Source organism: Suricata suricatta, chromosome 9, assembly GCF_006229205.1.
Source record: "Suricata suricatta isolate VVHF042 chromosome 9, meerkat_22Aug2017_6uvM2_HiC, whole genome shotgun sequence".
Taxonomy (NCBI): domain Eukaryota; kingdom Metazoa; phylum Chordata; class Mammalia; order Carnivora; family Herpestidae; genus Suricata; species Suricata suricatta.
Window position 1 is genome coordinate 98,414,840 of NC_043708.1, and position 27,986 is coordinate 98,442,825.

Genomic DNA, 27,986 nt, shown 5'->3' on the forward strand with positions numbered 1-27,986 from the left:
CTTATGGCTGGCTAGGGTTTGGGGTTCAAACCAGGACTGCAGAATACTGTTTTCCTGTGTCTGAAGCCTCCTGTGCCATAATAAATCTGATCGTCTAGTATCTGTGACAATTTCCTAACCAAGAATGATGGGGCCTGCGAAAACAAATCACCTTTGACTTGTCGAACTCTTCACAAGTTTCTTGTTCAACTATATCAAGAGGTGGGGAATCAGTGAGGATTCTAGTTTAAACCATTTTCTCAGTATAAACTAATGATTATCCTAGGAAAATCATAGGAGAGCAAAAAACATTGATATGTATATTTTAAACATTTTAATTTATTTTTGAGAGAGAGACACACACAGCACAAGCGAGAGAGGGTCAGAGAGATGGGGGAGACAGAATCTGAAACAGGCCCCAGATTCTGAGCTGTCAGCGCAGAGCCCAACACACAGCTGGAACTCATGGACCTCAAGATCATGACCTGAGCAGAAGTCGGATGCTCAACCCACTGAGCCACCCAGGCACCCCAAAAAAGCATCAATATTTAAATAACTTGATACCCTAATAATACCCGAGTTAAGACCCTATAACCAGTGCAATAATAGCATCATTATACTTTGGTTTTCTTCCTACTCTTTAGGGCTTTTAAATTCAATGCCGCAACCAACGGCTTACAACGCCTATGGGCAAGCAGTGACCTCCCTGTGAGCTCGGTGAATATTATCTATTGTGTTCTACCAGTATCTCAGCAAAAAGACAGTGTTCCTGAAACCTCAGTTTTTGCATTAGCCCATCAGAGCTTTGAAGAACACTGCCTTCTTTTCATGTGGGCTGATTTCAAGGGACAATAGAGGATTAACAGAAGACAACACAAGCAGATTTAGATAGAATTGGTGTACTCCTCAGAATTCTTCCATAAAGGTAAATTCCACAGATAAAAATAAAAAACGTAGAAAAGTCAGTGTGTTACTTTTTTAACTTTTTGTTTTAAAGGAGCTGTTTCCTATAACCAGAGACTCAAGTACTGCTGCTGTTCAAACAGGATTGATTTCCAGGCATAGCAGACGTAGCAAAAATAATTCTGCCAATGCAACTTACAGTGTGCATGATATATGTAATCTGTTTTTATATATTCATTAGCAGAAGCACTTGGAATACCTCACTGGTGAATAATGAGACAAACTGCATTTGTCCAGTATATTCCCATTTAGATCACATTTATATTAGCCCTTGCACCTATACCTATGCTATTCAACAGCCTACTCTATCTCATTCATAATGGATTTTCTCTAAATGGATGTTTCATGTTAAAATAAGTGATAAAGGTCGCTTTTTAATGGGATAGGCAGCAGGCCATAGCAACTTCTGAAAGCATAACCTAATGGGGATAACTTAATTATTAGCTATATCACCTACACAGAACCAGGAGTATAATAAAACTCAATTTGGCTCAAATATGTATATGTCATATATATTTTTTTCATTCCTGTTTTTTTAAATTAGCTAATTATGATGTGACCTGAATTGAGAAAGTCAACACATCCCCTTGAACAACCATACAAACACTTAAGGAAAATGAATTGTCCTTGAACTCAGGCCAGGTATTTGATGGATTAATAAATGTCACTCGCTTCCTGGCTTGAAGACTAAAGTTAATTCTTATATGAGTTTCTTGCCCACCTATCCCTTGATGTTGTTGGTAAATTGTTAAGTAAGCATTTGGGTAATAGGATGCAAAGTTAATAACAGACCTATAATTAACATACACTCATATGTGTACTCTAAAAATAGAGTACCAAGGAAAGTCTTCTTATTAGGCAATGCCATCAAGAATTAATTGGTTAATGTCTATATAGTCCAACTATATATAAATTAAATGTATGATTATTATAATTATGGAGAGCACAGTTCAAAATCCACTTCAAGTTCAAAGAATACTGATTTATACATCTAAGTATAGACGCAAATATTTAATGTTAAAAATATTTAATTTATTGCTATTCCAAATGTTTTATACGTAAGGTCTCAAGTTTTACTTTTCCCCTCTTTATAAAGGATCTGAGATGATACAAACCCCCCCCCACAAAATTCCATGACTGCCATTAATAATATTATTTTAATGTTATCTTAATGGGGGGGCATATTTGGTCATAAGAAGGGAAGGGACACAATTTAGTGTTCCCTGCAGAAACTGCCATGTTAATGACAGTGCATGATGGTAGATGATTGGGAGAAGGCGATTTAAATTTACTAAAGGCTAAGTTTACATGGAGGAGAGAACAATAAATAAAGCTGAGTTCCTAGTGTCTAAATCTTTTACATTACTTGAGGTGGGGAGATAAATAGATGAATGTGTGGTAAGTTGTAAAGATCAGCAGAACATAATACAGCAAACTAGACTTTTTCAGGGAATTCAGGAAGATCATGTGTCATTTGATCTGGGCCAAGAAGAGTGATTATCCCATTTCAATAGGCAGTGGAAATTGGGATGGGAGAGACAGAAAGCCAGGCAGAGGTCTTAGTATGAGCACGTACGGTTTGTTCAAAGAGAGGCACGCTGTGTCTCAAAGGAAGGGTGGACAGAAGCCAATGGGTGCAAAGTTGGTGAGTCCTACATCTTAAAGGGTCTTGAACATTCTGCTAAGGACTTTGGACTTATTTTCCAAGTTGCTTAAAGTTTTTGGAACAGGGGAACACAGTCAGACCCATGTATCAGATCAGAGATTTTGTCTCATCTGTCCAATATTCAGCCACACAAAGCTTTTGGGTTTTCAAATTTGTTTCTAACAACTGGTAACGAGGGACTTTCACACTACAGTTCGGACTTCCAGATTCTCTTGAAAAATCAAAAGACCTGGCAATGGCGGACCAGTTATTCTAAATGGCAACAGTTGGTCAGAGCCAAAGGAGGTGGCCCATCTCAGATGGCGTATGCGCTGTCCAGAGGTCCAGGTGCCTCTTCTGTTTCCCACACTCATATCACCTGCTTAGAGACACTGAGCACTGAGGTTTATGCCTTCTCTTTTAAAGAGACATTTTCGTTCACCACAGAGTCTTTCTACCAAGCGAGCAGCGTAAATTAACTTAAATGAGTTAATTTATGTTGACTATCTCTGGCTTTTATTTGCTTATGCATTACATTCTCCCCTTTTTTGTCCCTCAGGCCAATGAGGTTTCCCACTTATTCCTTTATTTAAAGGTGCAAGTAAGTAATTTTTTTTACTTTAATTTTTTATCTTTTGAAACGAAATACTTCTAAATATAACATCTTTGGGTTGAAAATGAAGGTGTTATGTGTGAGGGGCCATGATGAACATCAGGGAAAGAACACGTTCTACAGGAGGATTCCTCAGCCTCGGCACAACTGGCATTTTGGCCTCGGTAATTTCTTTATTCCGGGTGGCTGTCCTCAGCATTATATAGAATGTGTAGCAGTATCCACCAAACACGAGTGGCACTCTCCAGCTGTGATCATCAAAAATGCCTCCAGGCATTGACAAATGTCCCCTGGGGGTCAAAACTGTCTCCAGTTGAGATTCACAATCTACAGGGAGAAGGGCTTCCAGAAAAACATGCTCTGGGTAAGAGAGGGGTGCTCTGCTGGAAGATGGACAGCGTGATGCATTACAGCTCCTGCTGTCACTTCCACCGCTGTGCATCCATCTATTATGCCGGAGACAAAGGCTCTCCCAACCAAGGGGAGGTGGAAGAGCTGGGCAGCTTCGGCCAGTGATACCAAAATAGCCCCCCAAAGGCCTTCCTACCTGTGAGTCTTCAAACACACCCACGAGGCAGCACAGCAGAGAAGGCTCCTCTTTCTAATGCTCTCTCTGACTGCTATAGTTGCATGATTTACTCTCAAGACCCACACTTCCCCGTTCACACGCCTTGGCCAACTGTGGTATCAGAATGCTTCTGAGAAGAGAAGAAGCCATTTCTCCCCAAGCCAGGCAGTGGTGAGGCCCGGTCTGGCCTAGTCTGGTTGGGAGAGGAGGACTTGCTGCTGCTAACACCTGCTGGTTGGAGGCAGGCCAGGCCCAGAACTCAGAATACCTCAGACCACATTCCTGGGCTACCCCATCCACAGGCACCGGGGCCTCTGAGCTCACACATCTGAGAGTTCCTTTCATGTTTCCTGTAATGAAATTAATCTTGAATCTAAGCATTAGTGTTAGATTAGCAAACCATCAGTATGATTTTGTATGTTTTCCTAGTGTAAGGAAGAAAAAGCGAGATTCTTTTGTGGGGGAGGAGTGGGCCGTAGTTGAATGACGAAGCCAAGAAGTAGGTAAAAGTTGACTGGAGAGTTTTGGTATTTTTCATATAGATTTCAGGTTGGATTGGTTTTGAGCTGAGAAAAAACATGCAGATTCGGGCATTTCCTGGAGTGTAAAATAGACAGGCTGACGATACGGCTTACAAAATCATATTTTTGTGGTTAGTGCCTTTTCACACTTCTTTCTTCTGGCACATAGTATCTGATCATTTCTCTGTGGTGAGAGTATTGTATATAGAAAATTGGTTGAATTAACATCATCATCAAAACAGGCTTGTTTTCCATCCCTTCTCAAAAGAAGCCAAAGACTTCATTTTTACAAAAGTCAAGTCTTCTGAATGATAGTAGCCAATATGCAGTTGATACTCAATGTGGTTTAGCTAATGACAACAGTGATTCTGGTCATCAGAATTTGGGGGAGGGGTGGTGGTGAAAAGGGAAAACAGGACAACAGCAAAGAGAAAATGACAACTGTCCGCCTCATTCAGTGAATAATGAGTAAATGAAATAGCAGTCACCCCTGAAACACAGACCGTGTTTATAGGAAGGACAGCTCAAAAGGATGAGCCGGCCAGAGCAGGGGGGGGCAGGAACAATACCGGGGTAAAAGAGGGACAAGGACAAGGAAGGTTCGAGTAAGTTAAACCTACTGTGACAAAGAATGGACAAAGAGCAGGGCTGGGCAGCTGAAGCACCCTTTTATTCACAAATCAATGGAAGCTATTCAAGCCAATATGGTTTGATTTAGCAGATATTAAGCACAACTACAGAGATGCAAATACGTCAGCGAAAGGAGAGGGAGACGAACAGGAGAAACCCACACGGGCTAAAAAAGGAGCCGAGAACAGAGACTGACATTTAAAGACCAGATGGAAAGGATAGCAAAACCAGAGAAAAGTAAGAGGCTGGGCACATGACATCCTTAGACCGAGGGGTAAAGGGGACAGAGCCGATGATCCCCTGCTTATTGGTCCTCTCAGAGAAAAGAGAGAGAACGGATCATGGACCCCGCAGATACAAGCACAGGTGTTTTGCAAATATTTGTCGAATAACTAAATATACATGAAAAGTTCCTTCCTCTCTGAGTTTGGCAATAAGTTAAGAAGATTTTTTTCATGATACTGTATTAAGTTTTTGCTGTCTGGGGAGGCTAAAAATCACGAACAGCTTTAAGGAGGATTTTTTTAAAAACAGCTATCCATTTAGAGAATTTTCTGTGAGCCTCATCTGGCACCTCTGACGCTCGTTTGTGTCATAGATTCGACTCGGGGGTCACGCTGCCGTTATGAGAGCACCAGACAGGGAGTCAAGAGGCCAGCATTCCCAAACTGGCTTTGCTGTCAAGTGTGCGATCCTGGGCAGCCACTTAACCTTTCTGAGTTTCCCTTTCCTCTGAAGGAACAGCCCAGACTAGGTAGTTCTCAGGACCCTCTTACGATCCTGCACTTGCAATGAAGAACACGACCATGTTAATGACGGATTTTGCTCTGTGTCTATCCTGCCTTGTATGCCCAGAGTTGAATGGCAGATAAAAGTTCTTCCACCACCTCCCCCCACGCCTCACTTTGCCTGCTAGTCAACAGTACTTTATATAATCAATTCTGAAAGTGTTTACCCATCTGTATTATCTGAGGGTTGTTATTTACTGTTCCTGCTATTTTTTTTTTCTTGGGGTGGGCGGGAAGGGGGGGGACTTCACTGGGCCTCTCACAGGAGACCGCAGCAAACAAGAATAGATTTTCACAGTGCTCAGCATGAAGGGACGCCGTTCTGCTGGCTTCTGTGACACAGTTTGAATTCCTTGTGATGGTATATTTGAAGTGGTTTCCTGTGTTTTTCTGTTCTTTTAAAGCCGACATTAAAGCTCTTGGTGCATATGGTCCTCTGTGCCGTCACTCTTGGGTGAGCTTAATTTTTTGCCCTTTCCTATGAAAACACAAATAATTATGCAATCAAACCTTTTGATAAAAATGTATAGTCTTGCTGCCGAAGAGTGAAACAGGCCTAACGCATCACTTACACCCTTTTTGATATAATATCACATGTAAGCCCTTCGCAGCACTCAGATGAAGCGTGACCAGTGAAACAATTGTGGCAGAGGAGCGGGAGACTCTGATTCTAGTCCTTAACCTGCTACTAACTTATCTTGGGCACGCCATTTAATCCCCACCTACCTAATGTGAAGTAAACATACCAGACTAGACTGGCCTCTGAAGTTGCTTGTAAGTCTAACATTCTATAAAATGCCCACTGGTTAAGGGACTGATGTCTTTATAGCGACGTCGCCTTCCACCATCAAAATTCTGCTCTTCCCTAGGGAGTTATCAAAATTCACTTATCAGAACACTGTGCCAACACATAAATAGACCTCACACTGTTCGGTCGCCTCATTAAAAAGTTATCATTCATGCAAAAGTGTGGGGTGTGAGGGTGATGTATATAAACAAAACAATATCCTGATGGAACACACCAGAGCATTCCACAGAGGCCATAAATCCCAGCATTCTGAGATGGGGAGAGGGAGGCCTGACCTCTTTGTTCTGTGCATGACACCTCAGAAGTCTGCAGAAAAGACACTGGGTAGACCCCATCTTCAATATCCACGATTTGAATTTCAGACCTTAAAACAACATAGAAAAGTTGAGTAGCTTTAAATATAGAAAGCTATTCAATAAATGGGTATAAAATGGATCCATTTGTTGGAGATGTCCCACATTCCACACGGTCAAGATAGAGCAAGGGGTGGGGGAGAGTGACTTAGAACCCCATAAGAAACCAATCAAAAAATGAGCATGGTGCCTCACATTTGTACAGTCTTGCACAACTTTCCCAAACACTTGAATAATCTGGGCAAATCCAACACAAAAAATACAGGGGGTATAACTCAAAGGGCTAATGAGCCCTAGCTGGACTGTCCTGCTTTTGTCATTGGTAGCCGGACAGAAAGAGCGGCATTTAAGTCATATCTATCCCCCCATTAAAAATAATAATAATACCAATAATAAAATGACATTCTGAAGCACTTACTGATGGGCCAAGCACTTTAAATGTATTATCTCATTTAATCCTCAAAACCATCCATTGAGGGCGATGCCATCATTATCCGTGTTGGCAGAGGAGAGTTGAGTCAGTTAAGCAGCTGGGCTACGGAGAGCAAGTAAATCACCTGCGCCCTGGATAACTCTGCCGAATGCCAGTGTTTACCTTGAACGCATGAAGGAGAAACAACCCAAGAGGCAGCTGGCAATGATATTTACTTCTTCACGGTGTGGGCATAAGTCCTGACTAATGTATTAAATTGCCAAGCATATCTTTAAATAAACGAGTGCTCCAGCCTCTCAATTTCAAACAACAATCTTCAATGTAATAATGACACTAGCTGTGACACGCGCCTCGCCGAGAGTGTATTTTTATTTTAACAAGCTTGAGTAAGTGCACGAGTGTGGGCTGAGCTTTTTGCTCGACAGTCAACACTTGAAAGCTGGCTCCAACCTTTAATTTAAGCATTCGCTTGTAGCACCAACAGGGCTACCGGGTTTGTAGTATCAAAGACACACTCCTCCATCCTTTCATGGCCCTACTTCTGTAAGCAGCGTGATTGAACTGCAGCACCAGACTTGTTTTCCCTCCTCCTGACAGCGCAAGCCAAAACACTACTGCCCCATTCATCTTAGCGACATCGTAATGAAGTCCCTGAATCAACTTATAACAAGCAAAGTGCAAAAATCCATTGAAGGAGTCTTGGGGCGGGCACCTTTCATATATCTCTCAAGAGCACGCAAGAGGCAAAAGTGTCCGCACAGAAACCCAAATGATACCACGGAAGGGCCTTTTGCTACATCCAAAAAGCTTTTTTATTTGTTCCCTCTGAAGTGATTAAGGGGGAAAAAGAAGACACCGAGAACATGTGATTGTTCCTAACGATTCCATGGGCCTTAAAAATGTTTGGCAAACTCCTTCAGTGGCTTCCCACCCACTCTCATATAAAATGCAACTCCCTGGGAAGGACGGCCAGGGTCTTTCATGGTCTGAAACACACGGGACACCTCTGCCTGCCTCGTCTCCTGCCGTCCCTACGGCCACACTCGACTACCTGCTGTGCCCCAACTCGCCTTATTCCCTGTCCGGCTTTTGAGAATATTCCCAGTTCTACTTGTTGCTGGGAATCCTTTCCTTCACTTCAAAATTCAGCCAGGCCTTTACCTCCTCGCGCCAGAGGGCTGTTCCTGCCCCAGGGCTGAGGAGGGCTCTTCCTGTATGCTCCCTTTGCATCTCTCCTTGCTCTAAGCTGGCACTTTCACTGTGCTGTGATTTTATGTCCACTCAGGTCCGGAGTTGCCTGTGAAGTCCTTGCAGGCAGGGACTACCTCTTTTCATCTCTCTGGGTCTAGCACTTTGTACACAGTGCCTGACACACAGCAGAGGCTCAGTAAATATCTGTGTCTGGACTGCCTACCCTCGCTCCACCGAAGTGGTCCAAAAGAGCCCCTGATCCCAATTTGTATGATGACCCAATCCCAGAGTCTGGAACAATGTGTTTCTCTAGGATTCCTATGGTGCTGTAATCTTGGGTCAGAATCGCAAGGAGGTTACAGACACAGCCTTGAGAGTCAGACAGGCCTGTCTTCCCTAAGTCCTAGCTCTGTGATCCTGGATGGATGTTCTGTCTCTCGGAGTCTCAACTCTGTAAAAAGCGGATGAAAGGCTCACATGAGTATTCAATGTGGTAATAATGCATTTCACAGCGCTTGGCACAGAAGGAGCACTTTAAACATGGTCGGCTTAGGATGTATAATACTGTTTACAGTGGCAGCGCTTGGCATAATATAGAATTAGAAGCCTCCTCTGTTATATGATGAGGAATATCATCAAAGTGCCCCTTCGGTCAACCCCCATCTGATCAGATCACACAGGTCCTATCTCTGGGCACCAGCAAAGGTCCCTGTTAAAACGCCAGGGCACTGGCATTAAAAGTGTGCACCAGCTAAGATTTGGTGACATCACTATCCCTCTATGGACATGATGTGCGCCATTCTCCATGTGAACATGGGGATATTAATCACAGCACTCATTCGGGGTCTATTATGTACTAAGTACCTGTTACGGGCAAGACATCGTAGCAAGCACCTTCTACGTACTACTTTCTACTTTCTAAAACCTCTGTGAGGTCAATTTGATTATGGATTTCTAATTAAAGAAAGCGAGGTTTAGAGAGGTATGTGACTTGCTCAAGATCCTTCAGCTCGCATGTGGCATATCTGGGACTTCAACCTCATATTTGGAAAAATCTCCGAATCCATTCATGAACCTACACCTTTGCCAAATGTCTCACATTGCATCCTCTTCATTGCCCCCATGCCACCTGGAAGAACCGGGGGGAGAAGGGACCACAAGACCACAGCCCCATGTCAGGGCAGAGGGAAGGGAGAGGTGCAGTACTCAGTATTCATGAGGAAGGGGGGCGACTCTGCCCTGAGCCGCTAATGAGCCAGGAGACCCCAAAGCGCACTGAGATGCTGGACTGTGAAAACACAGCCTGTTTGCCTGAGGCCATCCTTACGGAGGGTCAGAACCTTTAGCAAAGAGCTAAAAAGCATACAGGAAGCTTGAAGTCTTAGAAGAAATTCTTATTCCTGTAACAGTATCACCGTGTCTTCTGATTTACTTTCTCCTCCTCCCCTCCTCACAGTCAGTCAAGAGCCAATGCTGGAAGGAAGGAAGGAAGGAAGGGAGGAAGGAAGAGAGGGAGGGAGGGAAAAAGAAAAGGAAAACAGAAAAGAAAAACAGGGCTGCCCTCAAGCCTCTGTGATACAGAGTTATGGCTTTGTATACACACTTGACATATATAAATATCTTTAGTTTCCCTTCTGTACAGTCGTAGATTCAATTTTATGTTTGTGAAGTGGCGGTACAAAGGAATAGAGAATCAACAAAATGTGTGTTAAATGACAGTGAAAAATTCCAAAGCCGTGAGTCTAGAGAATATTTTCAGAACTAAGTGTATTATTTATATTAAATAATGCCCTAGCCTTTTAGTAAGCTTTTTATTGAAGTGCAACATACCTACAAAAACAGGCCCCACCACGAATGTAAGCCTGATGAATTTCCAGAGAGTGAATACTCTTAGATCAAGAATAAAAATGCCTTTTGGTTTTTAAATAGTCCTATGCCTAGGTCAAAACCAGTGAATGATGCCAAACTTAATGTGTAACATTTCTTATTTTTAGGTTCAGTTAGCAAGAAAATGCTAGAAGTTTAATAAAATGTACCTCCTCAGAAGAGTCATTTTACTTTAAGGAGGATAATTACCTTGGGCATTTGGAGGAAGTTTTGTTTTCTTTTTCACCACGAGTAGGCATAGAGTTATTTCTTTCACCCTCTTTGCGAAGGTTACAACAGCCCAAGGAGAGAGGATGCTATCTTCACTTCCTTCCTCTCTACTCCCATCGTTCCCCCACATTATCATTGCAGGCTGTTCTGAAACTAGGCCATCTCACTCCTCTTTGCCCTCCTCATTTTGGGGAGATCCAGGAGGAAATGAGGCGCTTTTCTTAGGGCCAGGCTAGCTGGGGGCCACTGTATAACCTCTGTGTACACAGTGAGTATGCCTTTAATTGGCGAATAAAACCGCGCCAGGAGCGAGGGATCCCGATTCCCTGACACTGATCTGGCTCTAGGGGCGCGGACCCCTCTCTGGGTTACGAGTGTCAGGAACAAGCCCTTGGAAAAGCAGAGTGTGCCACAGTGCATTTGCTCCCATTCAGCCGACAGCCTGTTGACAGAAAACCAAATGGCCCCAGACCCGCACGCTCCCTAGTTGATAACAACGAAGGGGCCTACGGCCCAGCCACACAGGACGATGTAAAGGCCTGTACGTTAGATGCCAACAGAGCGATTATAAAATTAACAACAAGCCTTTGAACACAGCTTTCTAACACTGCGTTATTTTTCACAAGAAATTTCAGAGAAGGTTGGACTTTGATACGTTTAATTAGTAAATGGAACTGATTCTGCCAAAAGCACATCTGAAGTTGGTGGAAGGCTCAGCCTTCCGGCCGCGCCCAGTGCCAGAGAAGACCGCAGGGAGCAGGACGACGGAAGGCAGGTGAGGGGACTGCCCTGGTGAGGTGGCAGGACCCGTGAGGGTTTTCCTTCCATCCCTGCACACAGTAACAAAACTCCCCAAAGTGCCCCCATTACTGGACAAGTCTCCTGTCTGTCAGGATTTGAGGACAGCTCTGAAGTCGCACTAATGGTACAAAATATTTTTTCCTTGGTAGAAGCCCAAATTGAAAAGACAAACAGCAGTAATTTACTACAGTTTTTGCTAATGTAGGTTGCAGATGATTAAAGATAAATCGTAAAGCCGCTGTAAACCACAATTTTATACCAAATCTCTGTTGTATTAAAAAAGAAAACAACTCTGAAAATGTTAACATTGGCAATGATTTTGGTCTTCTGTGGCCGTTAAAGGGGAAGACTTTATAAAGAAAATAGAGATCAGAAAACTTGTTCTTGAATTTATGTTTGGAAGTGTTTTGTGTAATACAGGAACCATGGCTCATCAGTTAAATTTATCTGTATTTAAAGTCCTTACTATTGTTACCTTGTGCTTTGGCACAAAAATCTCCCGTCTCCTAGAATCAACCATACGCCGTAGTGGTTCTCAAACATTTTAGTGGCTGGAGCCCGTTAGATACTTAAAAACCCCAAAGAGCTCTTGTTTATGTGGGTTATATATCAGTAATCACTGAATAAGAAATGAAAACGGAGAAAAATTTAAAAATATTTACTTATAGCTAATTTAAAAATAACAGTAATCAGCTCATTACAGATTAACATATAGTCTTTTTTAGGAAAAAATACATATTTTCCCCAAACTGGTTAATCAGAAGATTTCCTTTTGTTTTGTTTTACATTTCTATACATCTCTTTCATCTCTAGCTTAATGGAAGACAGTGAGATTCTCCTATCTTCTTCTGCATTCAATCTGGTGTGTTCTTTGGTCAAAGTGAAGAAAATCGGGCCTCACGTAGATATATAGCTGGAAAAAGGAGGTGTATTTTATAGCTTTTTCAGATAATTTTGGATAGCCTTTGATATTACACCAAAACTCCCCAAGTGGTGGTTTATTTTATTTTATCATTTATTTATTTTGAGAGAGAAAACATGAGCAGGGGAGAGTCAGAGAGAGAGAGAGAGAGTCCCAAGCAGGCTCCTCACAGCGGCGCAGAGCCCACCACGAGGCCTGATCAAGACCGGAACCATGAGATCACAACCTGAGCCGAACCAGGAGTTGACCCTCAACCAAATGAGCCGCCCAGACGCCCCACCAAGCGGCAGTTTCTTAAAGGTTAGTTTGAATATGAAACCTGAAACCCTATCATTATTTTTTGTACTCGGTTGAATTCAAATAGTTTGGTGTATTTTTTACTTTGGTTTAAAAATTTTTTTTTTTTTTTTTTAGTGTTTGGTTTTGAGAGAGAAAGAAAGCAGGAGAGGGGCAGAGAGAGAGGAAGACAGAGGATCCAAGCAGGCTCCAGGTTCTGAGCAGTCAGCAGAGATGTTGGCTTGACGTGGGGCTTGAACTCACAAACCTTGAGATCATGACACGAGCCAAAGTAAGACCCTTACCTGACTGAGCCACCCAAGCACCCCTGTTTTTTTTTTTTAATGCTTATTTATTTTTGAGAGAGAGAGAGAGAGTCGGGGAGAGGCAGAGAGAGAGAGAGAGGGATCTGAAGCAGGCTCTGCACTGAAAGCAGAGAGCCCCATGCAGGGCTTGAACTCACAAACCTTGAGCTCATGACCTGAGCCAGAGTCAGATGCTTAACTTAGCCACCCAGGCACCCCTGTATTTTGTACTTTGAGCGAATCTTCTCCTCACTTATTGGTCACTTGGAAACTATTAGTTCACTGAGTTATGTAGCACTTGCAGATGCTGACATATTTCATTACCAAATGAGGTTTTATCAAGTAATCACATTTATTAATATCACCACCTACATCATCAGAAAAGCCTTTAGATATTGAGAGGCAGTCAAGTGCATGGTGTTGGATGCAAGTGTTTCAAAATACTATTTGCCTGAAAGCTTGAATTTATTGGCAATAAATACTGCCAACTATTTTTCTTGAAATGATGGGCTCACTGGTTCATTTTTGAGAAAGTAAATGACATATACCTAATTCTGAATAGCTAGAGTCAGTCGTTCTAGAAAGTAAAATGGCAGTCCACTCAAAAAAGCAGCTAGTTCAGCTATTAACTCAAACAACGGCACAGGACTTTTCCCTGGAGCAAACATCTTCCTTCAGTATGTAGCAGAAGTGCTTTTATGTGTACTTCCCATTTGTCATAAAGAATATTAAAATGACTTGGACTCAAGGGTCAAAATTTAATACACTTAATAATTGTTACTGCTTCATCAAGGACATTCTCAAATGAACCTGGCAATGTTTTGTTACAGCAAGTCCACAGTAATAACAAATATGATGATGACTTGTCCAGGCTGGTGCCCGTGCCTTGATTCCTGCAAAGATGCCAGGAGTTTTACCCACCAAGGGTTTGACACCATTGATGCCAAACAGTCAGTACAGTGAAAAGGGCAAATGATAGCTCAGTGTTATTATACAAATAGTTTTTACCTCTTAGAACCCCCGGAAAGGCCCGGGGGCCCCCAAGGGCGCCTTGATCCCACACTGGGGACCACGGCCATAGAGGATACTAACAGTATAAATCCACTCTCTAATCTGCTCGGTGCTTATGTCCTTGTGGGGTTCACATAAAGAAGATTTAAAAGGTTTATTTCTGTCTCCACCCTCCTGCCCTCCCTGCTGAAAAAAAAATTCCATTGTGGCAATTCAACATAAATTGTGTGTATAGAACAAAGAGATTGCAGTACTCTTGATTTCATCAGCATTTTCCTCCCTAACAAAGAAAGCTGCTCTAACAAGCTATTGGGAAAACTATCATGAGTTACAGGAAATATGACTTGCTCAGTCCCCCCTCTAGCCCCTCTGACACCCAACCCTCCCGAGCCTTTCACTTCAGGGGTAGTTCAGATGAGCGCTTAGTAGTGTCCTCAGAAATAATTGGGTGTCCTAATTCAGCCACATGCAAATTAACGCTCCCCTAAAGAGGCCTTATTATAATTTCCAACCCTTGATGTCTACATAATCCCCTATAGTTCTTTAACTTTTCACTTTCTAACTTCTGTTTACCGATGCACTACTTTTGTCAGCCCAGTATAGCATCAATTAGTAACACAGTTGTGTTTATTAGGTCTCCCCAGAGCCCTCAGAGAGCTGCTTTGTATTTATTAATGACTACACAGAGCACTACTATTTTTCAATAGCATTTAAAAATGAGTAAATTACTGAAGATGAACTATAAAAGAACTTCAAATTTCAAAGGCAAGCAAAAAAAAAAAGGCACATTATTTCAAATCACCCATAATCCTTCCATGGTTAATTTTATTTTCAATTTAATATTTAGGGGGGCGGGGGTCAAATCTAGGCTGCCCTTGTTTTACTTTTGGCATTGTGGAGCACAAGCCACTTGATTTAGAGAACTGAGGTCTACAGATCTGGTGATTAATTACGATCCGGTTTAACAGGTCCAGATTTCATTATCACACACACCTGTTAAGTAATGCATACCTGATTCAGCAAAAATCCACCCACAAGGTTAATTTAAAAAAATTACAAAGCAAGTAAGAGAGAGAGAGAGAAAGAAAGGTATAACTCTACAAACTTAGGTCCAGTTTTCTGTTCTCGAGCAGAATTCAAAACAACCCACTTGAAATAGATCCAATTTGTACTCTCTTATTCTGAGAATAATTGCCTGTATTCTATTAGGTGAAGTCAGAGCTGCCCACAATGCTACAGCATTTGTTACTTAAGGCAATCAGAGAGACCCATCTCTGTGCGATGAGTCTTTCGTAGCCAAACTTAAAGTGATGGGGAGCAAATAGCATGCGCTCGTTTGCCCTGCTTTTTTATATTCCCGGTCACTTATGAAATGAAGACGCTGAACTGCAAAAATCACTTTGCATTCATGAAGGGAGCTAAGGGAGCTCCCCCTGAGCATCTGGCGATGAGGCAGAAACATACCTCAGTGCACTTCCTTTGTCTTGCAGTCCCTCTTTGATGTGCAAGTCACTGGTGGAGTAAGCTGTGATCGCTTTGATGTTGAACTTCTAGACTTTATTGTTACTAGCATGCCTACAAGGAGAGCTGTCAGTCATTCCCTACATCTGAACAACCATGTTTCTTTACAGCACCCCTTTTACAAGCATCAATCCTTAAATACATGTTTTCACATTCCTGCTGATTACCACACTATCTTCGTTGGGGGAGGGCTGTGCTCAAATAGAACTCCAGCACCCACATTGTCTGTAAACACCCTGAGGCATCATCAGATGGCTGGTAACCAACCTTCAACAAGAGAAGCCTGAGCGCGAAACATATTTCTAGCAAATGAAAACATTCTAAAAATGCGCAAGCCATCTTAAGAGTCAAAATGAGTAGTTTAGCCAATATTTCCCCTAAGCAGCCATTGAAATCACAGAGAAACTTTCAAGCCACGTTAAAAGGGATTCTGAATGCAACAGCAGCAGGAGGCTCAGAAAGCCGGCCAAAACTCTGAGACATCTTAACTCATCTTAAACAACTTTGTTTCTCTGCAATGGTGGAAACAAAACACTTCTGTTCTACATGATTTTGCTTGTGATGGAAACACTGCTTTTGAAATAGATTTCTGCTAAACCAATTACTTTATTAAACAGTATCATTTCAGAAGGTACTTACTGTTATGGATGCAAGTTATTATTATTTTTTTAATGTTTATTTCCAAGAGACAGAGACAGAGTGTGATCAGGGGAAGGACATAGAGAGAAGGAGACACAGAATCCGAAGCAGGTTCCAGGCTCTGAGCTGTCAGCACAGAGCCCAATGTGGGGCTTGAACCCACGAACCGTGAGATCATAACCTGAGCCAAAGTCGGCCGCTTAAACGACTGAGCCACCCAGGCGCCCCATGAATGCAATGTAAGTTAGAGGAAGACGATTTTCCATAATTTAACACGTGAGGCAAACCTATGGCTGTGTATATAATATGTGTCCAATTTCTTAAATATATACACAATAAGTAGGCAACATGTTCATCTTTAAAAATCTCTGTTGAAAAAGACACGGCTCTAATTTCATTTACCTGCTCCCATCAGATTTACTTTTCAAACTCCTTTATCACTTCTGGAACTGCTGAATATTATCAAACCCCACTGGGGACATTCCACACAAAAAGGAAATAAAGTTAAGATGCTTACATCACACAAGCCTGGCTTATAATGAACTGCTACCTTTCTGAATAAATGTTTCAATGAAACCCAAGTTCTTAGAGATACTGGATCTTAAAGGAGGAAGTACAATGAGTTTATTTTTCATGACAGAGCTGAGTTTTGTAATTTTTCCTTTTGTAAGCTGGCAACATAGGAGATACACTGTTTCTGCTTGCTAACAAATTGGAAACAGTATTATTAGGAGAGAACTCAAAAGTTTTGTTGAGTTTCTGGCCTGGAATATTCGGTAAGGAATAAAAATACTGTGGTATACAATGGTTAAGACTTCCAGGGTTTCCATTTTTACGCAACCTCCCTACCCCCCAACCTCCCTGGTTTTAACTCAACCATCAAAAATGGAAAAGGCTTTGGGATAGAATTTGATAAATATTTCTGTAATTTAGCAGAACTAAGTCTGGACATATTTATTATTAGTATTAATGGAAGCTTGCTTGTGCGTACATTTAAATAGTTGGTCAAAAGTAATCACCTCTATCTTAAATTTTCTTTATTTTGGAAATGAATGGATTAGCGGATTGAGGCACTTACAGCAATTAGGGGTTGAGATGGGGAATAAGGAAACTAGAAGACATTCATCTGTTTGTTTCTTCCAAGTCTTGAACAAGAAACCAGATGATCTTTTTGTTTTAATACAAACACTTCATCGAAGGGGAGAGCTGGAAAAGAACTTGATGGCTCTCCAGTCTAACTTAACACATGAGAAGAATGAGCAACTGAGGTAACCTGACAATAATCAGAGTAGTGGATCTGGAAGGAGAACCCACAACTTCCCCCACCCAACATGGAGAGGGGGGTGGTTTGCACCATCCAATGCTGTTTCCCTGCCCTGGAGACCCATGACTCATGTGTAAAGTAAGGGTGTTGGGCTTCGGGGGTTTATTTCCCAGAATCATATGGGCAGCTTAAAAAATTAACAATACTTGATAAAATCAGACCTCTAGGAGCATAGCTTGGGCTTGAGTATCTTTAAAAAGCTCTCTAGACAGTTTAGTGTGGTGACAAGGTTAGAACTAAGGGACCAGATGTCCTCTAAGCTCCCTCCTGAGTCTACTGCCTAACATTCACCATCAGTTGGGGGGGAAAAAAACATTCTTGGATTCTGTTCCCTAAAATTCATCTATGAGGCCATACACATTTCTAAACTGTCACACTGTCTGCCATGTCAGCTTTGCTATTGTTACTACCTGTTCTTATCTAGTTCATTTATGTGTTTACTTAGGTATTCTCTACCTCTTCCCACCAGAATGTACACTCGCAAAGGACAGAGGCTAAGCTCACTGTGTTCTCTGTGGCTCCCAGCACCATACCTGCCACAATAATGGGATATTGCACCACCATTCTCCAAAGAAAGAGAGGTCTGGAATTGTGGTGTGAAAGGGAGTAGGCTGCCCTCCACATCCCCAGAGCAGTTTTAATCTGCTTCGCCAGTCTAGAATCTAAGCTTTATGAAGCCAGTGCCTCATTCATATTTAGTTACCTCCAGCCCCCGGAAGTGGGGAGATCCACCAGGTGCACGGGGCCTGAGTGTAAATAGGAAGCACTATGAGAAAGCTGTGTGCTAATACCTTGACTTTGCTGCTGAGAAAAGCAACATAGAAAAGCCATCACTGCTGCTACTGGAGTTGGCCTTGACTCCTGTGGCACAATCCCCTGCCCGCCCTGAGGGGTCACAACGGTGGCAAGACTCAGCCTTGGGACTCACTGAGTGCCAGAAGGCCAGAGCCCCCCAGGAAGATTTATGCAGAAGAGGCATACAGTGGAAAGTATCAAAGGCATCTCCCACACCAAAGTCTCAGGGTGTTCTGCCTGTATGGGCCCCTTGGGGTAACAGACTTGGGGTGTGTACACTTCCTCTTACATGCTGGTGTAGAAAGGCCAAACTAATCACAAGATTCTCTCGAGTGTGTTAATTACATCCAAATAATAGTGGGAATTGCGCATGCTGGGCACCTTATGCTCCAAAGGAGATTTGGAGGACTAAAGGAAAGCTTGTGCTTTAGGCTAACGTCACTGACCTCTCCGAGCTCCTCTTTTCTCACTAGTCCAAGAGGGTTAGACCAGAGCAGTGCTTCCCAAACTTGCTAGATCCTTAGGCACCAAAAGAGCTTTTGCAACTCAAATTTCTTGGTCTCACCCTAGACTATCAGAAGCAGGACCCACTCATGTGGTGATGGAGGCCTCCCCGCTGACTGTGAAGATCAAGGATATTTAGGAACCGCCGAAGGGTCGGAGGACCCCGCGCTCACCCCAGCTATGGCAGGTAAGGACGAGGTTTCTCAAAGCGAAAGGACCATTTGAACTGGTGGTCTGAGGACCACCTGAATCCCAACCACCAGAGACACATGCCTTCCTGGGTCAGGAGGACCAGATGGACAGAATCAGGCTCTCCCCAAGTGGGACTTTGGAATCGGCCTTTTCAACAGACTCTGTGGATTACATGTTGTAGTCTAAAGTTTCAGAACCACTGCTTTGGGCAGGATTTTAGAGCTAACCTATGGCTGATTGGGAAGGAAATCATGTTCCCAGAGAAGTAGAATGATTGGCTTTACTCAATTAAAGTGACATTTCATGGTGTATTGCAAATTCTCCTTATTTTTTAATGCTTATTTATTTTTGAGAGGGAGGGAGGGAGGGAGGGAGAGACAGACAGAATATAAGCGGGGAAGGGGCAGAGAGAGGAGACACAGAATCTTCAGCAAGCTCCAGGCTCTGAGCCGTCAGCACAGAACCTGACATGACATGGGGCTCAAACCCAACGAAGTGCAAGACCATGACCTATGCTGAAGTCAGACGCTTAAAAGACGGGAAACAGCCAGGTGCCCCATAAATCCTCCTTTATTTTATTATTATTTATTTTATTTTATTTATTTATTTTTTTAATCCTCCTTTATTGTAAATAGCATGTGGCTCACAGAAGCTGCAAACGTAGAAGAGCAACGGTCTTAAAGTAGCCTTCTCTGGCTAAGAGTGGCTGCCAATCTCTCGGTGCATTTTTTAGACAGTGACTCATGGCTTAAGAGATAATTGGGGGGAAGGTGTCTTGGTTCTATAAAAGCACACAGTAGGCACTTATTAAGTATCTGCTGAAACGAATTTATTTAATTATTTATGTTCCGGGTTCTGCAGAAGATGTGACATGAAATAAACAAATAAAAGGGGGGGAACCCAACAACTGAAAAATGAAAATAACATTCTGTGAAAAAGAATATTTCTCATGTGGCGAAAGAATCACACTTCTGGGTGGCGTAGTCTGAAAACAGCTTCAATAACTGATCTGAAACCTAACCACAAGTCTTCACTTCCAAGCCACTGTCTTATTTCTATGATGGAAAAGTTTAAACAGTAGGTTTTCCTTGCTTTTCTCCCCCAACCTTGTTTTTCCACATAAAGATACAATTGCACCTCTCCAGTAGGAACAAATGAGCACTGTTACCCTTGAGAATCTTGGTGATTACCTGTCATTATTATTATCATCCTGGTTTTCAGTTCAGCTCTGAAACCTTGATTTCTTAAGCAAAGAAAAATGCATGTAAGCCTGTATTCTCATTTTTCTTTCTGCAAGGCATCATTTCCTTAAATGATATTTAAGGATCAATACTTATTTCTCTGATTCCAACACAGAAATCAGATTGTTTTATGATTGTTTCACACTTGATATACCACCAAAATCTGAGCCCACAATTCATTTGTATTATCTGTTATCCTAAAAATTATAGACATATTTTTATTTCTATTGTTTTAAAGCATAAACTCTATATAATGTTCTAAAAACCTGCGCAGCATATACCCTGTATTTTTGGGCTAACTGCCTACACTTATGTGAACCAAATGATCTAACTACAAGTCTTCATAAATCAAGTGGTTAATACTTTTGCATCCACATTTAAAATTGTTTTATTGCCAAAAAAGCTACTATAGTTTGCTCATTTCTAAATGTTTATCTTTGGGGGGGGGGGAAGCTCTAGATTTAAAAGGGGAGAATGCTGATCAAAATGACAATCTCTTTTGGGGCACTTGGGTGGCTCTGTCAGTTAAGCATCTGACTTCAGTTCGTGGGTTCGGGTTCGTGGGTTCAAGCCCCGCATGGGGCTCTGTGCTGACAGCTCAGAGCCTGGAGCTGCCTCAGATCCTGTGTCTTCCCCTTGCTCCACCCCTCCCCCACTTGCACTCTATTTTTTTCCTCAAAAAAAAAAGAAAAACATTAAAAAATATTTTAAATGACAATTTCTTTTTAAATTTTATTTGAGGGTTGAAGAATAGAATTAAGGTTGAAACTAAAAAAAAAAAAATTAAAAGGATCACCATAAAGATCATAATAATTGTTTACTCACACACCAAATCTCATTTACATTTACAATTTACTATGGAGTCAAGCAAAATGTTATAATTCAGGTTTAAAACTTCCCTTTACCATCTTCCAAGCACAACATTTGAAATTCATTATCTCCCCCACAGATACATTCCTAATAACCATTTAAAACAATGAACTACACTTTGGAATGTGATGAAGAATGCCCCACAGCAACTGAGAAAATAATTTCAACCTTTGACCCTCTCCACTAGCCTGATGGGAAATTCACTGGCACCATTAAGGCTTTTAGCGGTTGGTGAAGAGGTAACCACTAGAGGGCAGCCTTATCTCAGCTCTGACACTGCTTTGGAGAAAAACACCTCACAATGCTTCTGTGTTCCATTAATTATTTTTGGAATATCTTTGGTTTTCCTAGATATTTAATAATCAGCTTCAGCACATCTAAAGGTATTTCTAAATAGGTCAAAAGTCCACTTTGACAAATTACAACCATATCACACCAACTGGTCATGCGATGGCCTACAGTTACAGACTAGCCTGTGTATCTTCAACAATTTTAAAACAAAATGAAAAAGTCTTTACTCTTTACTATGTGGCAGATTAAATGCTGAGTCAGTTATACCACAAGTAGTACTCAGGTTCCACTTGTGGTACCAAAATGCCAAGAGGTTTTAGACAAACAAGTATGTTTGAGGAAGAAACTGACCAAGACCGACTGTGAACCAACAGAGCAGGGGACGGGAGAGAGTGAGGGTTAGCGCTCTGTGTGTGTGTGTGTGTGTGTGTGTGTGTGTGTGTGCGCGCGTGCGCGCGTGTGCATGTTTCACACTGTTAGCCTTCAAATAACTGACAATCTTCCACTTGACAGATGGATTAAATGTGTTCTCCACAGCCCCAAAAGAAAGGGTCATAATCAAGGAATTAAAAATACAAAGAAGAGATTTATGTTTGATGTAAGAAGAATTTTCTGATTCAGGATGGAATAAGCTATCTCTAACAGTTGTGAGCTTCTCGTCAAAAGAGGTGTTCAGGCATAACCAGACAGCCATTTGGCAGGAATGCTGTGGAGAAGAACCAAATGCCAATAGGACCTGTTAACCGAGTGACATTTACGGTTTCTTCTCTCCTCAAGACTCTCTGAAATAATGTTGATTTGCTTTCAGACAAACACATCTCAATCCAACAACCAGAAAAGTAAACACACGTCGAGTAAGAAACGAGCTTTTGGAAATCTATCTACTTGGAGACTTTTACTCTCCTGTGACTTCCTAAAAGGCAACAGATTTCTCAAGAGTATGTCCACAATCATGCCCCTTAGCTGTTATGGACAAGGATTCATCAGCTCTTTACATAAAGCCACATTAAAATCAGAAGATGCATTTGTAAGTGCTCCCTTTACCTAAAGACCAGTGGAACATATTGAGGTAAATCTCTGGCTCAATTCCCTCGTAATGGAGATAGGTTACACAGGTTAGCTGCGGCTCATAGTATTCTGTATTCTTTACAAAGGTAATGCTAACATTTCACCCGGATCCTCTTAGAACAAGCAGACTTAATGAAAATCATGGATGAAGAGAGCTAATGATGAGCAAATAAGAATAACCCCATTTGTACCAAATTGATTTTATTAAATAGTAATTTAAAGATATTAGGCTCAGCAAAGCATTACATAATTGAATCTATTTTTTTCTCTTATAAATGCCAGAGTTATAATTTTCTCTAACTAGAGACAAAGTTATATCCACAGCTTCCTCCAGGGGAGGCAGCACGAAAATAGTAGAAATTAGGGCTCTGGTCCCTGCTTTACTATTTATCTGCTGGAAGCGTGCGCCACAGCACGTAACCTCTATAAGCTGCTTTCTTTTCTTTTTCAACCAAAAACCATGAGTATCAATGACTTTCCATGGGGGATTAAATGAGAGAAGAATGCTTGTAAAACAGAAAGCACAGAACAAATACAAGTTAACATCATCCATCTATTTCTGAGCTGCCTCGTAAACTTCAGAGCAATAAAAGTCAAAAAATGAAATCACTGGCAAACATATGGATAAGTCGTAATGTGACTTTTTATACTCATGGGAGCAAAGATTACCTCCTTATAATATGACGAGGGTTGACAAATGGCACTTTGTTATTTTATTTTTTTTATTTTTAAAATAGGCTCCACGCCTAACATGGGGCTTGAACTCACGATCCTGAGGTTAAGAGTCTCAAGAGTTGCATACTCTACCGAGTGAGCCAGCCAGGACCCTCAACAAATGTCACTTTAAAAAGAAAATCCAGAAACACAAGTTTTCAAGGGCTTTTTTTGTGTGTTGTGCATGGGCTAATCATATGCTATTATCTATTTAGACCTCTTAGCTCTGGACATAACACTCCGACAACTTAAATGAAAAAGCATGCATCATGTCACAGAACACTAACAAATACAAAAAGCTCTGTGAATCTCTAGGTCCATGACTCAAAGGCTAGCGTGGAAGGGAGACACCCTCAGTGGAGGATCGAGAAGCAGGGAGAGGAAACTTATAAATCATTCCTCATAGGGTCAATACATAGTCTTTGAGATAATACTAAATGTCAGTTCATTTCTGTGTTTTCCCTGGAGGATCCTTCCATTTTTTTTTTTTAAACAGAGAAACATAACACATGATGTAGCTGCTGATTCTGAGAGTCTACGGTTTTAAAACTTACTAAATAGGAAATATGTAGATTAAAGCAACCTTGATTTCTTACAATAAGGACTGTGAATATTAAGAATGCATCAAAACATTTCTATGACAAAATATTCTTGGATTTGTTCCATTCAATGGGTTTTATTGATGACTAAAATAATTTAAGAGAATTTTAAGAAAACTGAAATTCAACTCCACTTCTCCAAATCTATCTACCCATCTATCTAAGTAACTTTTTCTCCCAGTAAATGGCCATTTGTAAATATTATTTCCTTCAACGCCCCTGAGCAAATTACAAAGTGGCTGGGTGCTACTGCAGGTGCTTTGCAATTATCTACTTGCTGATCTCATCCATTTCATTGTGATTCACTAGGCTGGAAGGGAAAGGTGAGAGAAAAAGGAGTCTAGTGAGAACTATTAATATATACTTACTAATTTATCTACTGGTTGTAAAATAACCTCTAAGATTTAAATCATATTCATTTTACCTATCAGATTATTTCCATTTAGAACTTGTATTGTTTTATAACTGGGCAGCATTAAAGAAATGACATGGTACTCAATTCAGATTGAGAGCAAAGTGGTTTTACTTGAGTATGATGTTACTTTGCATTTCAAGTGACGTGACTGAAATACATAAAGTCAAAAGGCTGCTCAAGAAAATGGTGCTCTACAATATCCTCTACTTCACCGAGGGTCTGAGCTTTGTACACCACCACCCCAACCCCAGTGAACAAGTGGGTTCAGCGATCCTCCTGGTCTTTAAAAGAAGTGACCCGTCCTTGCCCAATAAAACTGATCGGCGGAGAAGCCATTTAAATCTTCTCTTTTCAAGATCCAGCCATCACCTTCTCCCAGTCCTACCCATCAAAGGTCACAAAAACGGGACAAAAATCCCTGCTAAAGGGTATCATTTGACATCATTTGCAATAAGACTGTGGATAACATTCACATTTCATTTGGCAAAAAGAAAGGCCACATTCCTCAAAACTAGGAAATCAAATTCATTAGAGTTGGAAATACTACTGATCACCAACACCTAAAGTATTTTCAAATCAGTAAGGTGGGGTTTGCATATGCACATGAATGGTGCTAGGGGAAGAATCTACTATGGGAGAGAAATTCCCCTTAAACCTGTCCCTTCCCTCTAACTCCATTTATATGAACACAGGCTGAGCCCTCAAGAAGCAAAGGGGTATATAATCTACGGAAACTGATGAGGCCCTTGCATTTCCTTTCAGCGTAGGCTGCTGCCTGTTTGGCCAATGCACTTTTACCATGAGTCGAACGAGCGCTCCCCTGATTATAAATGTTATCGCTGGCTCTCTCTGTTTGCCCAAGAAGCAATCCAAACGGTACTGGAATTTTGTTGCTAATTAAACAAAAACAAAACCGAAGGATGAGAGGAAGAGCTGCTCAAATGAAGATTCGTTACTTCTAAGCATGAAACCACTTTAAGCCTAAACTTATTTGACAACTAACACAGAGCAAGGATTTTCTTCTTTGGTGAGTTCAAAGGGCCTGATTTAATGATGTTTAAAAAACATATGTAATCAGCCAACAAAGAGAAATGTTTTTCTTTTATGGTCGCTTGTTATTTCCTCCCCCATCCACATGCATACACGTACCAAAAAGCTGTATTATAAAGAGTAGGTCTCTTTTGCATGAAAAATCTAATTATACAAACTCTCCTACATATGGAACCAATTTAACTATTAAAAATGAGAGGCAGTAGGGAAGTATTTAATATGATTCTAGGCCAGTTTTTTCCCCCTTAAATCTGATATGGAAACATTTACAGCATTCCTCATTTTCCCACAAACTATTTCTTCAGTTTAAATTTGCACCAAAGCAAGATAATCCCATTAAAACACAGGATGTTATGATATTGGAAATGAAACATTCTAATTGTCCAGATGCCTTCTATTTCTCTCTCGCTCGCTCGCTGATAGGAAAACTGCATCACCAGTACTTCTGAGCTACTTTTCTCAAAGCACATTACTATGAATCTATTATCTAATGGCAGCCAGAGGTCACTCCAAGACAAATGTGTGGGCTAGAGCTTTGGGGGGATGATGGCTGTGTGATTCCCATGATTATATTAGCAAGGGATAGTACTCGACTTCCTACTAGAGCTACAAAAGCAAAATCGTACGTACTGGGAAGCATTACATTAAGTTAAAACATCAAAACATATTTTCCTTATTAATTGTTTGGTAGTTATTGTTCATAGTCTTAGCTTTTCACCCCATTCAGTCAACACAAATTATACTATATAAAATGGATAAAGACTGGCACTGATATCTTCCAAGCAGCAAAATCTATTTCATAGCTTAAAGAAAAAAAAAAAGAGAACATCTTAACTAAAAAGGGTATTTGAGTCGTTTTATTCTTTCTTAGAGAATTAATATAATTAAGGAATAGCATAAAAGTTTTTTTGAGGGGGAGAAGAGCACAGAGGAAAAACTTGACATTTTTTCTTTACAAGATGATTTTAAGATGCTTAAGAACGTGTATCACAAGGAGGTTTTGCCTCGTTTATCCGTTGCACATTCCAAAAATGATTAAAACCCGTTTTCCGAAAGCCACAAGGGAAAGACAGAAAATTTGCTGTGGGTACGTCGTATAGAAAGATTTCATCTCACGCAGCTCATCTTAGTGTCCAGCACGTTTCGGCCTGTTTAATTAATCAAAGAGATGCCACCCAATCTCTAGTGTAGAAAGGCAAAGCTCGGTGATCCGAAAGTAAACGCAGCACAGATACCGAACTAGTGTCCTTCATTCTGGACTGCCACAAAACCTCAACCTAACAAACGTGTAAGGAGCTCCCGGCGCCCGCACGGATGGCCGGAGCCCGCAGGACGTTCTGGGTCTGCAAAAACGCCGCGCGTTAGGGGCGCCCTGTGCGCCGCAAGCAGATGGGGCTCTAAATCCCCACTCCCAGCGGCCGGTCCGCGGAGCCGCTCGGGCAGATTATCTCCCCGGAGGAACCTGCTGGCGCATGAGCGGGCAGCGTGCTGCTGGCTGAGTTTCTCTAGGGCTGTTTGCAAGAGTCCTCCTAAGAGCGTCGGTTTCTCGGGCCACACAGGCGACTTCCTGCACACCTCCAAACTTTGGCTCATTAGAAACTTCCCTAACTTGCCTCGGTTTCTTTCCTCCTCACCTGGGAAGACCTAGAATCAATCCTCTGTTCAACTAGCCCCCCGCCTCCCCACCCCTGCCATCCCCACCAGCCAGCTAAGGAATCCTGATCCGGGCGGAAGGCCGGGAGGGGAGACCTGACCGCGACTAACGCGCGCGGATCGGCCCTCACCGCCGTCCAACTTCCACTGTCGCCCGCGACTCCTGTGCGCAGGGTTGCGTCCCCACGTCCATCCACAACGCAAAATACCAAGTGGGGGTGCGCTGCGGCCGCGGGCGGCAGCCGGGAGAGTCTTGGCACGCTCGAAAAGCCCGTCTCGCTCGGGCCCGGGCGCTTTCGTAAGTAGCCGCGGCGGGACGCAGAGTGCAAACGGCCGCACTTTCCCAGCCCGCGGCAGCCGGGGGCCTCCGGGCCGCCACTGGGGGGAGGGCGCAAGGCCCGGGGCGCTGACCAGTCCCCAGGGATGACATCGCGTCCGCGCGCGCGCACGGCCCGGCCGCAGCGCCTTCCCTACGTAGGCCGGAGCGGTACGGGGTGCGGGCCCTGGGGACCGACCGCGGGCGTCCCCGGCTTCCTCCGAGCTCCCCAGATCCTACCCTCCCTTCCAGAAGCGCCGCGACTCCCAGCAAACTTTCTTCCGAGAGCCCCGCCGTCTGCCAGGCGGACCTGGGCGGCTGACAGGAGTCAGAGGGGGCGGAAGAGGGGGGGTCCAGCCCGTGCGCCTTTGCCCCCTGCAGGAGGCAGGCTGATCCCGCGGCCGGGCTCAGGTGGTGCGGCTGCTGTGGCCCAGAAGGCCCTGGCGGGGCTCCGGCGCCCAGCCCCGGGCAGTACGTGCGCTCGGGCAGGCGCGCCCACCCCTCCCCCTGCGCGCCCTCCTCCCCGCCCCCCGGAGCAGCCAGCCCACCCGGCCCCGGCGGGGCTCCCAGCTCACCTTTCATCGCTGCGATCACAAAATACATCATTTAAGCCGCGGTGCGGAGAGCGCAGGGAGAGCCGATGGTCCGACCCCGGAGCCCCCTCTGCCGCCGCCGCGCCGCCGCCGCCCGAGCCACAGCAGCAGCTGCCGCAGCTGCCCGCCCGCCGAGAGCCATCCCGAGCCATAAGAGGCTCCATGTGACCGGCTGACATCACGGCCGCCGCTCTGTTTACACCGCGCCCCTCCGCTTCCTCCCCGGGCGGGAGGCGGGAGGCGGGAGGCGGGCGCGCCCCGGCGCCGCGCCCCGCCCCGCCCCCGCGGGCAGGTAAG

The 27,986-nt window shown here is 43.0% G+C and overlaps 1 protein-coding gene across 1 annotated transcript in view; it reads right to left on the minus strand.

Moving 5' to 3' along the window:
- Window positions 1-27,866, minus strand: part of RORA (RAR related orphan receptor A) — a 92,471-nt gene extending 64,605 nt beyond the window's left edge. The window contains exon 1 of the mRNA XM_029952427.1: window positions 27,672-27,866. Coding sequence (XP_029808287.1) covers window positions 27,672-27,702 — 31 coding nt within the window. The 5' untranslated portion in view covers window positions 27,703-27,866. The remainder of the gene's footprint in view (window positions 1-27,671) is intronic.
- Between the last annotated feature and the right edge of the window lie 120 nt (window positions 27,867-27,986).